Genomic DNA, 13702 nt, shown 5'->3' on the forward strand with positions numbered 1-13702 from the left:
TCTAAGATTGTAGAAATTACTATATCGTCCTGACTTTTCTCTGCTCTTGTGCTATGTTTTTCTTTGATGAATTATTTGAAGTATTTTTATTAATAATTGTCTTTTCTTAACTTGAAGATTTGGGACATAGGAGGTCAACCCCGATTCCGGAGCATGTGGGAACGGTATTGCAGAGGAGTCAATGCTATTGTGTAAGCTTTTTCTTTTCTTTTTTTTTTTTAAAGTTAATTTAAGTTTCAAAGAAGAAAGTTGTTTTTAATACTTCAAAGGCCCAGTTTTTACCTCAGTAAATAAAAATCTTTCTGTGGGACCAGCAGTTGGCGTAATGGCTGTGTAGCTGGACTCCCATGTAGTCAACCGCAGTTTGAGTCCCGGACCTGGTGGCTTAAATTCATACCGAGCCTGCTTGCTTGCATGTGTGCCCAAGATCCAAGATCCCGAGAGGAGAATGGAGGAGAAGGGATTGTAACGTGGTCATCCCCCTGGGGGGTGACTTCTCATTTTCTGTCTCTTTGTTTCTCTCTGTCTTCCTGGTGAACACAGGTGCCCTATAGCAAAAACCTCTCCAGGAAAAAAAAAAAAAGAATATTTTTGAGCTAATTTCTCTTCTCATTCTTCTCTTTCTTCTTCTTACTCCTTTTTCCTCTTCTATTTCTGAGCTAATTTCTCTTCTCATTCTTCTCTTCTTTCTTCTTCTTACTCCTTTTTCCTCTTCTTCCTTCCTTCCCTTCCTTCCTTCCTTCCTTCCCTTTTTTTGGATGGTGGTGTGTCTGGTATTTTAGACAAGGTCTCACTGTATCGTGGTCCTCCTGCATCACCCTCCTGAGTAGCTGGGACCACAGATGTGTTCCAGTGCACCCAGCTTTTCAGAGCAGACAAGAATTGAAATTGGACTTCCATGTGGCTAGGCCCTTAGCTAATTTCTTAGTATAATTCCAATAACTTGGGATTTAAAAAAAAATAGAGAGTTCTATTCATGTTTTGTTTATACAGTCGAGGAGTAAGGGATGTAAATGTTTTGCTATCATTTATTACCTCTAGTAAGTATGAAAGTATGGTTGCCAAGCTTTTTTCCCCTTTTTAAATTTTTGCCAGAGGGCATGTGCAGTCACTGTAGAGAGACAGAGAAAGAGGGAAAGTGAGGCAGTACCTCCCATGGGGAATGATCAGGGTTATCTCTTATCCATTTCTCCTTTTTGGGATTTTGGCCTGCATGCACATGTGCCCGGTGTCCTTTCCAAGTCACCAGGTCTGGGGTTGGAACTGCATAGTTGACCATATTTAACTACCATGCCACTGGCTAGTCCAAATATTGATTAACAACTTGAATAATATAATTTTCTTTTTTTTTGGGGGGGGGGAAGTTTGTGCTTTAGGGCGTGCACGCTCACCAGAAAGACGGAGTCAGAGAGACAGAAAGCAAGAAATCACCCCTAGGGGGGATGGCCATGCCACAATCCCTTCTCCTCCTTTCTCTTCTTGGGATCTTGGGCACACATGCACATGCGCTTGGCATGAGTTTAAGCCACCAGGTCCAGGACTTGAACCATTGTCGACTACATGGGAATCCAGCGACATAGCCATTATGCCAACTGCTGGTCCTGAATAATGTAAATCTTAAGAAAGATAAAAAAAAATCTATCATTTCAGTTGTTATCAAGGCATATGGAGAATACACATTGAGATCACTTTGCCTTTTCTTTAAAGTTACATGATAGATGCCGCAGATCGTGAAAAGATAGAAGCCTCTCGAAATGAATTACATAATCTTCTAGATAAGCCACAGTTACAAGGAATTCCAGTAAGTACTTGTTATTTTATATTTGTAAATATGATTGTATTAATTATGTTTGAAATATGTAAAATGTTAATTATGTTTGAAATCAGTAATGCGGGCAAAAAGTCTGAAGGGTTTCTATTTACCGAGTTTTTGCCATATACTGGGTGTTGTGCTGTTCATGAGCAGCTTAACCACGTGTCTGCTGAACTGTGCAGCAGGAGCACAGTGCTCAGTCCCTGGGACATAGTACTGACCAGAATCAGCAGCAGCACCCTTCTTGCCCTCATGCATCCGAAAACATTTGAATAATTCAGCTCTGATAAATGCTGTCAGGGAAAGTGCAAGGGGCTATGTGACTTGTAAGTTGTAGGGGAGATTTTATCCAGTTTGGGGTAAAAAGAGAGGATTCTTTGAGGAAGTGATGCTTGAGCTGAGATCTGAGGGATGTGTAGAAAAGTTAGGGATGTGATGGTTGTGGGAAGAAAGTTTTTAGGCAAAAAGCTTTTGGTGGGGGGAGCAGGGCTCTGAGAGGAGGCCAGTTTCTAGAGCAGAAAGCAGAGTGGGGTAAAGAAGTCCTGTGTGGCAGCTAGGGTATAGTGTGGGAAGCCACTGCATTGTTTTAAATAATCACATTTATGTTTGGATAGATCACTCTGATTACAGTGGAAGAAGAGATTGAAGTGGTCAAGCGGAGGGACAATGAGGAATATGGTTTTAGGAAGTCGTTTTCAAAGGTCTGGCAAATTATGGTACTTTGGATTAGGGTAGTATAGTAGGCAAAATGAGATGGATTTTAGAGGTATGTGGGAACATAGTCCACCTTCCTTGGTAATGGATTAGAAGCAGACATGTAAAGACTAATTCCTGGTTCCCAGCTCTTGCAGTTAGGTGGATGGCGGTGCCATTCATTGAGCTGAGGAATGCTGGGAGAAGAGGCTTTTGCCTCATTAGAGGCCCATGGATGTGAAGTACCTGAAACGTATTATCTCAGTTATTCCTGACAACATGTCGAGGTTGGTAATATTAGCCTTCCTACATAGCAGTTCTCAGACTATGAGTTCCCCATGCATTCAGGATCACATCGTCTTTTAGTAAGTCACACAGCCAGGTTTTGAATCCATGTTTATCTGACTTGAAAGCTTACTCTTTCTGTTCTATATTAAAAACTAGTTTTATATACATTACAAATAAAAATCACTTTTATCTCAGTTGCCATAAGGATTATTAGTGGCATGCAAAAGAAAGCTGATTCAAGTTGAAAGGAATTCATCAAAAGGATGTTGTGTTGCTCACAGAGTTTTTTAGAAGGCTGCATATAATCAGGCTCAAAAAATAGACTGAAATGAGGGAAGCTTAGCAGCTGCCGCGGTCACATCCAAACTCATACCATGAAGTAAGTCTGGTGACCACATGCGGTTTCTGATTGGGGGTGTTCTTGCTGATGCTCCTCCACTATCAGAATAGGTTCTCTGTCCTTGCTTTCTCATCCAGGTTCTTGGTTCTGCATCCAGAGTTGCCGGTAGGTCCTAGATTATGCATGTATGCTCTAGCCAGAAGGAAAACTGAGAAATAAATTACCTGTAGAAGCATACTGAGAGGAATGTGCATTAGATGGGAGAAAGGTGCTAGGCAACCTTAAGACTAAGAGCTGGTCACAGATGACCCTGGTGTGTGATAGTTCAGCCAGATACAGCGTGAGAACCTGAGTGACTTAACTAGCAGTGTAGAGAGGGTTAAGAGTTGGAAAAAAGACATACCAACCAAAAGTACTGAGATTTGGCTATTGGCTCCTTGACTGCATGTACGTCTTACTTAACTTTCTCCAGGGAGCTCCCACAGACTTACTGGTCTGTGCCTCTGACCTTGCTTCTTTGCCTTTTGTGCAAAATGGAAATAAGAGTCTATACCTATGTAGGCCAGCAGATGGTGTGGTAAAGGTGCTGGACTCCCACATGGCTGATCACAGTTGGAGTCCTGGACCCAGTGGCTTGAAAATCACACTGGATGCGTGTGTATGCATGCCCAAAATCCAGAGAGGAGAAAGGATTTTCTTGTGGCTATCTCCCTGGGGGTTGGTTTATCACACCCCCAGTTCTTGTGGCAGTCTCCCTGGGGGTTGGTTTATCACACCCCCAGAGTGCATGTGCCCTGTGGCAAAAATCTTTAAAAAAAAAGGAAGAAGAATATATGCCTATTAGTCTATTGCTCAAAATAGGGCCAGGGAGGGGACCAGCAGTTAGTGTAATGGCTATGTCATTGGACTCCCATGTAGTCGACCACGGTTCGTGTCCTGGACCCAGTGGCTTAAAACTTAGGCCGGGCGCGTGTGCATGCGTGCCCAAGATTCCAAGAGGAGAACAGAGGAGAAGGGATTGTGGCGTGGCCATCCCCCCAGGGGGTGATTTCTCGCTTTCTGTCTCTACGTCTGTCTCTGTCTGGCGAGTGTACGTGCCCTATAGCAAAAACCTCTCAAAAAATATATGTGTGTGTGTGTGTGTGTGTGTGTGTGTGTATACACATACATATATATATGAGGCCAGGGAGCTAGTGGATGGGTATTAAGTAAAGAAACAGGTATGACAGGGATATCGTGTGTACTGTGTAGGATGGATCAAAGATATAAATTCTGATTTAGAGTATGGATGCCATAGATTAAGATATATATATGTGTGTGTGTGTGTGTGTGTGTGTATGTATATCTTCATAGTCCTTGATTTCCATAGTTCAGAAATGATATTGTATCTGAGAAAAATAAAGTGTAATTGAGAAGGCTGTTTTGTTTCGCTTGCTTTTTTAACTACATCTGATAAGCAGGTGATAACATGTATTCTCAGAGTTTATGGCAGTTAGGTTTATCCAGCTACCTACACTTACCCATTGTCATAGAATATTTCTCCCTGTTAGATTCTGAATTTTAAAAAACTTACTTGTATGTTTACATGATTAATGACTGTAACATAAAAACTGGTTAAAAAATGGTCGCTGGCTCAGCAGTTGTGACACGAGTGCCCTACAAGGTTGGAAGCCACTTACTGACTATGGGTTTGGACCACCTAGGTTTTCTTAAAACATGGTGGATGTGCATATGGGCACTTGGGATCCTGAGGAGCTGGAGAGCTGAGGATCAGGAGCCAAGACTCCTCTTGAAGTTGCCCCCTTATCTCTGTCTTGCAATATCACACACTCACCAGAAAACAAAAGGTTTCTTCACCTTTGGTTGTTGTGATCATATTCACATTTTAGCGATGATTCATTAAGAAACAGCAGAATGCATAATGTAGACTTAGAATATTTTTGGTAGAAGTTGGCAGCCACATACTGAATCAAGGTCATCTATGTGGTGGGAGTTAATTGCGTGTCAGTATGGCTCATTAAATTGATAAGATAGGCTACGAGTCACACTTTGTGTTTTAATGTTGTGGCATGTGTTAATATTCTAACTTTAATGTCTTCAGATATTGAGATGATAAGCTTATGTGACTCTTTTCTACACAAAAGTTTACTCTTAATTTCTTTTTAAAGGTCCTAGTACTTGGAAACAAGAGAGATCTTCCCAATGCCTTGGATGAGAAACAGCTAATCGAAAAAATGTACGTCTTAAAAGTGAATGATGTGTTTCAGACTTGGTTCTCAATTCCATTTTTTTCCCACTAGCATCATTTCATTACTCAGTAATGATCATAACAGAGTTTTTACCTGAATTACCAGAGAAGTGAATACCTGAAATTTTGGTAGTGGTAAAGTAATTTCTTCAGAAGAGAAATAAAAATAAATAACATTGAGCAAAGATTGATAAACATCATGGCAGCTGTTCTAAGCACAGACTTAATTCTCTTAATTCTGCTTCTTTTAGGAATCTGTCTGCTATTCAGGATAGAGAAATTTGCTGCTATTCAATTTCTTGCAAAGAAAAGGATAATATAGGTAAGAAATGAGTGGTATTTTGGGAAGAAATGGGTATCATTGGAAGGAAGATCTAATGCTTCTAACTTATCCCCGTTTCTGTTCAAGTGACTTCCTTTGTAGAGTACGATTGCTTTTGCCAAAAAAAAAAAAAGAGAGAGTAGACATTATACCTTTGACAACACGTATACCACCCCAAATCATCTCTCTGCAGTTTAAAGAAATAAATGCAGTAAAGGAATGAGATTAAACGTTACGTGATGTCAATTTATTGTATTAATTTTTGCAGAGCTAGTATCTGGCTGTGCTTTATGAAAGCAAAATTAAAATTATTTTTGAAGTAAGACTTTATAAAAATTGTTCTCCAGGCACTATAACAAGTGTTCATTAATACACTATAAAGTGTATTACTATAATATGTTAGTGCTCTGTTGGAAGTGTAAGCCAAAAATACTCTTTATCTACTTAATGTCTGTATTAATTTTGTCGAATTGCCGCAACAAAGTAGCACAAACTAGATAGCTTAAAGCAGCAGAAACTTACTGTCTCAAGTACAGCAGGCTAGAAGCTCAGAACCAAGGCTCTCAGGGAAGGTCCTTCCTTACCTCTTTCTAGCTTGTGCCAGAAGTCCTTGGTGCTCCTTAGCATTTGGGCGTTCCATGCCAATCTCTGCCGTGTAGCCATGTTTCACATGACTTTCTCCCTGTGTGTGTCTCTGGGTAAGTGTATAATCTTCTTAAGAGGACACAAATCGTGGGGCCAGCCACAGCAGCACAGTGGCAATGCAGTACTCCACAGTGCTGAAACGACATGAGAAGTTCCTCAGTTCACACCCCGAGGTCTCTCTGTACAACATGCTGGGCATGTGTGCATGTGCTTGTGATCTTGGCTTGCCGAGGCTGGGGATGGATGAGTCATGATGTGAAGACCCTGTGAGGATGCTTGTCTCTCTCTTTCTCTCTGTCTCTCTTCATGGAAAAAAAGAGTAAGAAAAAAAGACACAAGTAGTTGGCCACCCTGTCCAGTAAGGCCTCATCCTGACTATTTCTGCAGAGACCCTTTTTCCAAATAAAGTCACATTCTGAGGTTGTGGGTTGACATGGATTTTTAGAGGGTATACTCTTTAGAACAGTGTCCTTTAAATAAATAAATAAATATGTATATTGAACCATATGATTCAGTTCTAGGCTCTTAACTAATTTGGTGAGGAATTATTTAGTAAGGGTATATTAAAGTAAAATGCAATAAATAGTGTCAATACAGTATGTTCAAAAAGGTATTCTCATATTTTTCCTGAGCCTCTTTTCATTAAATACCGGTTTTCGTGGTACTTAGTCTTTTTTAGTTAATTCCAGTCTGTCTTCCTCTGCCTCAATTCCCACTCCCCTTCCTGCAAACATGCTCCGCTTTGCTCAGAGTGTTGATGGTTGTTGTTCTCGCTACTCCGAACTTCCTTTAAAGATCATCCGGAGCAGCCTAAGCACCAACTCTGCCGATGAACACAACATTTTTTCTATTAAATGGATAGAACGAGTGGCTTGTTATATTGGAAGCACTCATTTATTTATTTATATGTTTTCAAAGTTTAGTCATGATAGTCCCTGTGCATGGGCATTTGTACTTGCAACAGAGTAGAGTCTGGTCACACTTTGACCCCCTTCCCCTAGTCCTTCAGCTTGTCTGGACCTTGGGGACATGTCTGTGGTGTTTCTGAATGACCCAGCTGATCCAGACCTGTGGTCAGCCATGTGGCTTCCAGCACTGCAGTTTACTATTCTACCTCGACTGTGCTACCAGCCTGGGACAGAAACACTCATTTAATTTCAGAACAGACTCTTCAAACACTTACGGTCACTGAGATTGTACTTAGGTTGTTTTCCTCCCCTATTTTGAGGGAATTCTTGTTGCATTTTAAGATATTCATCCATGAGAGCATTTACTTTTACACCAGTGATTCTCAATAGGGAATTTTTCCCCCTAGGAGACATGTGACAACAGCTGCAGGCATTTTTTCATTACCATAACTAAGAGTGATGGAACATCTCGTGGGTAGAGACCAGAGATGTGAAAAATCTGACAGCCCCCACAGCAAAGAATTACCCAGCATAACATCTCAGTAGCAGTGAGGTCGAGGAACCCTGTTCAGTACTGGTCATAGTTTTTTGTACATTGTACTATTCTGTAAATGCATTACTCTCTTAGGTTTCCTATAATATTTCTTAAAATAGAAAAGAAATCAAGACTTTAAAAGGGAAGAAAAAGTCCTTTGTTTTGCTACTGTAGCAAACTAGCCAGTTACTTTGCAGAAAAATGTATCTCTGGCTCTTTTAGCAGATATGCGGTAGAGCTGGTGAGACCCTCTTTTGCTATTTGAGGCTAGTCTTCATAGTTTATTATATAGTTGGTGGTTACCAGGTTTGTGATTTTGGAACTGCTGGTTGATTTAACTATTACCATGGACAAGGAAACTGATCCACTCTAACTAGATTCAAAATAAATAGTTTGTAAATTGGAATGCCTGTTTATTTGGAACAAGAAATGCAACTAACAGCCAAGTGGATCAGACTTCTTGGGTAATCAGGTCAGAATATTCTCCTTGGTTTTGGCAGTTTTCGATTTGTTTTATGGTGTCAAATTTAAGAAATTAGTAAATTGCTCCCAAAAGTATTTTGGTGCACATGAGTCGTTACACTTTTCACTTCTTAATGTGACCTGAAGTACCTTAACTTCATTCGTACTGTGTCCTCAAGTCACACATAGAACACATTATTTCTGGGAAGATGTTCTTCACAAAGATTGCTCATACCTTTTACTTCTCGTCATGGAAAGTGACTCTTCCTTCAACTGAGTATTTATTTCTATGATATCTTCTTATATAGCCTTGGAGATCCATCTGTCTTCAGCATGTGACTATCTATCTAGTTTCCACAGATGATTTTGTTTTATTTTTAGATTAATTTCTTAAATATTTTAAAACTGGGTCATTTCACTTCAGATCCCCTTTCTCCCATTCCGTTTAAGTGAGCACGGCTCAGTCTTAGTAAAGATTGTTGTCCCCCTTTTGAGGTACAAAGGACCTGCTTGCTGTTGGGCGGAATCATTATTCCTACAAACGGTGGTGTTCATGCAGATCTCAGCTCCAGTCTGCTCTTTAGATGTTTGTGGCTATAGTGTCTCATGTGTGCGAGCCAGGAAACTGAAGGTCGAATTTACACTCATCAGTCTCAGGCTTGGAGAATGGAACACTGCTCCCTAGAGTCTCCCACCGTTTGTGTAGATAACACAGGACGCGGTTCTCTATGTAAAGGACTTGGGACAATAAATAACTCAGTGTCTCCTCTTCTCAGTCTGTGTTTTGGTGCACATGAGTCGTTACACTTTTCACTTCTTAATGTGACCTGAAGTACCTTAACTTCATTCGTACTGTGTCCTCAAGTCACACATAGAACACATTATTTCTGGGAAGATGTTCTTCACAAAGATTGCTCATACCTTTTACTTCTCGTCATGGAAAGTGACTCTTCCTTCAACTGAGTATTTATTTCTATGATATCTTCTTATATAGCCTTGGAGATCCATCTGTCTTCAGCATGTGACTATCTATCTAGTTTCCACAGATGATTTTGTTTTATTTTTAGATTAATTTCTTAAATATTTAAAACTGGGTCATTTCACTTCAGATCCCCTTTCTCCCATTCCGTTTAAGTGAGCACGGCTCAGTCTTAGTAAAGATTGTTGTCCCCCTTTTGAGGTACAAAGGACCTGCTTGCTGTTGGGCGGAATCATTATTCCTACAAACGGTGGTGTTCATGCAGATCTCAGCTCCAGTCTGCTCTTTAGATGTTTGTGGCTATAGTGTCTCATGTGTGCGAGCCAGGAAACTGAAGGTCGAATTTACACTCATCAGTCTCAGGCTTGGAGAATGGAACACTGCTCCCTAGAGTCTCCCACCGTTTGTGTAGATAACACAGGACGCGGTTCTCTATGTAAAGGACTTGGGACAATAAATAACTCAGTGTCTCCTCTTCTCAGTCTGTGCTTTTCTGGACTAATCTCAGCTCCTGTCGTGTCAGCTGCCATGTATGTGATGGTATCTCGCCAGTCTTCATCTCTTCTCAGACTACCTGCTGGACATCCACATATGTGTTACCCACTGCCCCTCAGGCTTCATGGCCTTACAGCAGAATTCTCGATCACTTTTCCCCCAAAGCTGCCCTCTTTTAGCCATTGTCTTACTTGGTAGCTCCATGACTCGCATTCTCAGGCCAGAACATAAGTTCTCATCCACTACATACAGTTCGTGACCAAGTCCTGTCAGTTCTATGTCTTAATCATGCCCCTCCATTTTCCTCTTCATCCCTGCAGTGCTTGGCTTCCTTCAGGCCTTTGTCCTTTTTCCGTTCTTGGTACCGTAGTCTCCATAATGGCATCCCTCCAGGTTGTCTTACTCTGTTGCCACTGCTAACTTACTAAAATAAACTAATAAGACTTCCCTGCTTAAAGTAACTTCATGTTGACTAGAGAATAAAATCCAAACCTTTTAGCATGGAAAAATGACATTCAAAATTACTTGTCTCCTTCTAGCTAGAGGTTCTCAGCTGGGACAGTTTTACTCCTCAGGGGACATTTGCAATGTCTGGAGACATTTTTGGTTGTCAAAACTGGGGATGAAGGTGATGCTGGCATCTAGTGGCTAAGGCCAGTATGCTACAGGGCACAGAAAGGCCTTTCGCTATTGCACAGGAAAGAAAGGATTATCCAGGCCAGAATGTCAAAAGGCCAAAGTTACAGCCCTGCTCTAGCCTTGGCAGGGTGACATCCCCCTCCTCATCCTGTGCTTTAGCCGTCACATCATTCACTCCACCCAGAGCTCCACACTGTTTCATGCATTTTTTGATTCTTTTGCTTTTGCGGTTTGTTTTGCCTGGCATTCTGTGGAGTGGACCCCCAAACCCAAATGATTCTTTGTGTCTTTTCTGCTCATTATACATAAAAGTTCCGTGAAGGCAGAGAGAGGCTCTCTCATATCCTTGCAGTCCTAGCAATTTGCATGTAGTGCCTGACCTCATAGGCAGTGAGTAACGGAGGGCAGCAGTCACCCTGCGCAGTTAAATTCTTAAATCAGAAGGCTCTTCAGTCTGGTAACTCCTCATATGAATTCTCTCAAAACTCAAGTAATGAATAGTTTAGATGCAGAGAAGCAAAAGACAGGCCCAGAATGTGCCTTGAATTAGCTGCATTTTAAATACTGTGTCTGTTTGATGTTATGTTTCTTAACTCATGTCTTAATGCCTTCACTTTTCCCCCCTGTCTATAGATATCACACTTCAGTGGCTTATTCAACATTCAAAATCTAGAAGAAGCTGAAGCACCTCCTGAAGTCTTCCAGTCCTTCTTGGCTATAATCCTAGAATTATTGTCCGTTCCTCTGAAGTACTTCCCAGAATACGGTCCTTCCTAAACCCAAGAAATTGCCTTTTTCAGAGTTTATTTCTCATGTGCACTGCTGAAGATGTGTGTCCCTAATCCTTCATAAAGATTCAGCTAGAGTTGTCATGATAGAGTCAGCACACACAAAAAGGCTGTTACACATACTTCAACAGTGTGTAGAGCTTTTTAACACACTTTTGACCATCTTAAATCAAGAAGATTGCATATTTCCATTCTGGTCTTTCTGGGCCAGATTTTTATATTCGTTTTCAGTAAATGTCTATCTATAAAATTTCATTAGAGTCCAGTAGCTTAATATTGATACTGACTTGATACAGCATGAAGTTTCTAGTGCCACACACAGTATTTAGAAAACCTTTAAGCCTGACTCATGTGGGATAGAAACATAATCTTTGTCTTATCTCACAAATGCATGTGAAACGTATTTACACCTTAGGAATTACAAGTGGTCTGCAAAGAGTGCGTGAGGCAACAGATCAGTGTTGTTGGTTCTTTACACCGGTGAGATTCTACCTGATGAATTTTAAAACCATTCTGCTCTCTGAGAATTCTTTATTGCCAGATAGCAGTTGGGGATACGGGAGGAACTGAAGCATGCTGTGTTGTATCTGTCCAGATCATCACGTCTTTTCTTTTTTTTATTTTTTCCTTTTCTTTTTTTCTTTCCTGGTTCAACACACTTTTTTAAGGGGTTAGGAATTGAAGATTTTCTCAAAAGCTTTCATGAATTTAGAGCATTCCAGCCAATCTAATCAAACCTGTCAAGAACGTCAGACTTTGTTCAAACACCTGCCTGTTCTTTCTATCTCCAGTGCTGCTGCATGACAGACACTCTTAACTCTCGACTTTTTATATCTAGTCATACAGTTGACTTTCAGCACAAAAGATACTTATAAACAAATAAAAATTCTTATTTTTCTCTCTTATTGATGTAAGGTTTGGCACTCTTTTGTCTGGTGCCATTAGACATCTTGATTATTGTGACAACTCTAGACTTGCCTGCTTTAGCTAATGTAATCACGTGCAACGTCTACAGGTTGTTTAATAATCAAACGGCAAAGAGAACTGAAGAACCAATGCTGTTTTTTGTTTGCTTCTATGATACAGAGGTGTATAAAAATGTAAAACGAACATGTTTTGTAGTTTGTTGATCGCCATAAACATAAAGGGACATAGTAGTACGGTTCATTGTAATCTGTTACTCGTACAGACCACCGTAGTAGATACAGCCCTATGGTTCACCTGCTTGCGTGTTGCTTCACACCGTGTGTGATTTCGTTTCTTTTGTTAAGCAGCACTTACGTAGACGGTGCATTTCCAACTGTGTTGAACACTCATCAACAGTAAGTTCTTTTAAGGAATACCACTTTTAATTTATAGACTGCCATGGCCTTAAGAAAATATTCTGTACAAAGTACTGCACTGTGTTGCACAGACACTACTTGTTTATTCTTGTTTTCCTCCATTCACATTTTTATGATTAGAATCTGGGCTTTCAAAGTTCTCTTCTTAATCTTCGAAGCATGTTGCATACTTCCCTGATGGGATGGATGGTTCTACAAATGAAGGGATATTTAAACTGGCTACTGTAGTTCACCCCATTCATGGGATTGGGAACCATTACAAAGAATGTGGCAACTTGCTTGTGCCTATGAGGAGGAATCAGAACTAGAACGTGTGACTATGTGAGGACTGCAGGGGTTTGTGAAGACCTACACCTTACTGTGTTTATGTGTCTCTTCATTGCTTTCAGCATTTCAAGACATCAGACGCTACTGCCACCATTTTCCTGTGCATTAACCTCTGCATGTGAAAACTTAACAGTTACTGAACTTTGTAAATACGTGGATTTTTTTTTTTTAATTTAGGTGGATGCATTTTTTTGTCTGTTTACTGCTCTTCTCAGCTTTATTCAATAAACTTGCATTTTGAGGGTTGTTTTTGGCAATTTTAAATTAAAATGTGCATCATGATGGAAGGTGCAGACTGTTTTGGGGGTGTGTGGAAAGAAAGTTAAACCATGAGGAGGTTCTATAGACCATATGCCAGAAAGAAATCAGCTTACCCTTCAAATAATTGGGTCTTTGGGCTAGTTCAAATAGAAATAAACATTTAAAATACCCACAGAACTGATATTGTGATTTTTTTGTGTGTGTGTGTGTGTGTGATGTGAGAGAGGAGATGCCATGTGTGAACTCACAATACATCAAATTTAGGACTTTTTAAGTGTCAAGAGCTAGTAAAGCATTTTCTACTTCAGTTTTAGAGATCAAATCAAACCCTTAGCAATACACTGAAATGATAAGACTTGTTTACCTAGTGACTTCAGAATGAAATTGTGAATACCAAGTGTGCTTGGTTTAGAGGAAAGCACTTAGCCAATTTTGCTAATATGTTATTTTCTGTAGCGTAAGTCAGTATTTATCTCATCAAAGCTGTTGCAGCAATGATTTTATGTATTTTTACTCTGGAAAGTTCGATTGGCTCTACATCTCCATCCTGTCATTCTGTACAGCCAACCCTTATTGGCTCCTTGGGTATGTGATTTAGCATCTCTGTCCCTCAGAT

General features: G+C 40.3%; 1 protein-coding gene across 1 annotated transcript in view; it reads left to right on the top strand.

Moving 5' to 3' along the window:
- ARL8B (ARF like GTPase 8B) overlaps positions 1–13072 on the top strand; it is a 50771-nt gene extending 37699 nt beyond the window's left edge. Inside the window, exons 3-7 of the mRNA XM_006143048.2 lie at positions 118–191; positions 1708–1801; positions 5303–5370; positions 5634–5704; positions 11001–13072. Coding sequence (XP_006143110.2) covers positions 118–191; positions 1708–1801; positions 5303–5370; positions 5634–5704; positions 11001–11050 — 357 coding nt within the window. The 3' untranslated portion in view covers positions 11051–13072. The remainder of the gene's footprint in view (positions 1–117; positions 192–1707; positions 1802–5302; positions 5371–5633; positions 5705–11000) is intronic.
- The last annotated feature ends 630 nt before the right edge of the window (positions 13073–13702 follow it).

This window comes from Tupaia chinensis, unplaced genomic scaffold, assembly GCF_000334495.1.
Source record: "Tupaia chinensis unplaced genomic scaffold, TupChi_1.0 Scaffold000089_1, whole genome shotgun sequence".
In the NCBI taxonomy this organism is placed as follows: Eukaryota; Metazoa; Chordata; class Mammalia; order Scandentia; family Tupaiidae; genus Tupaia; species Tupaia belangeri.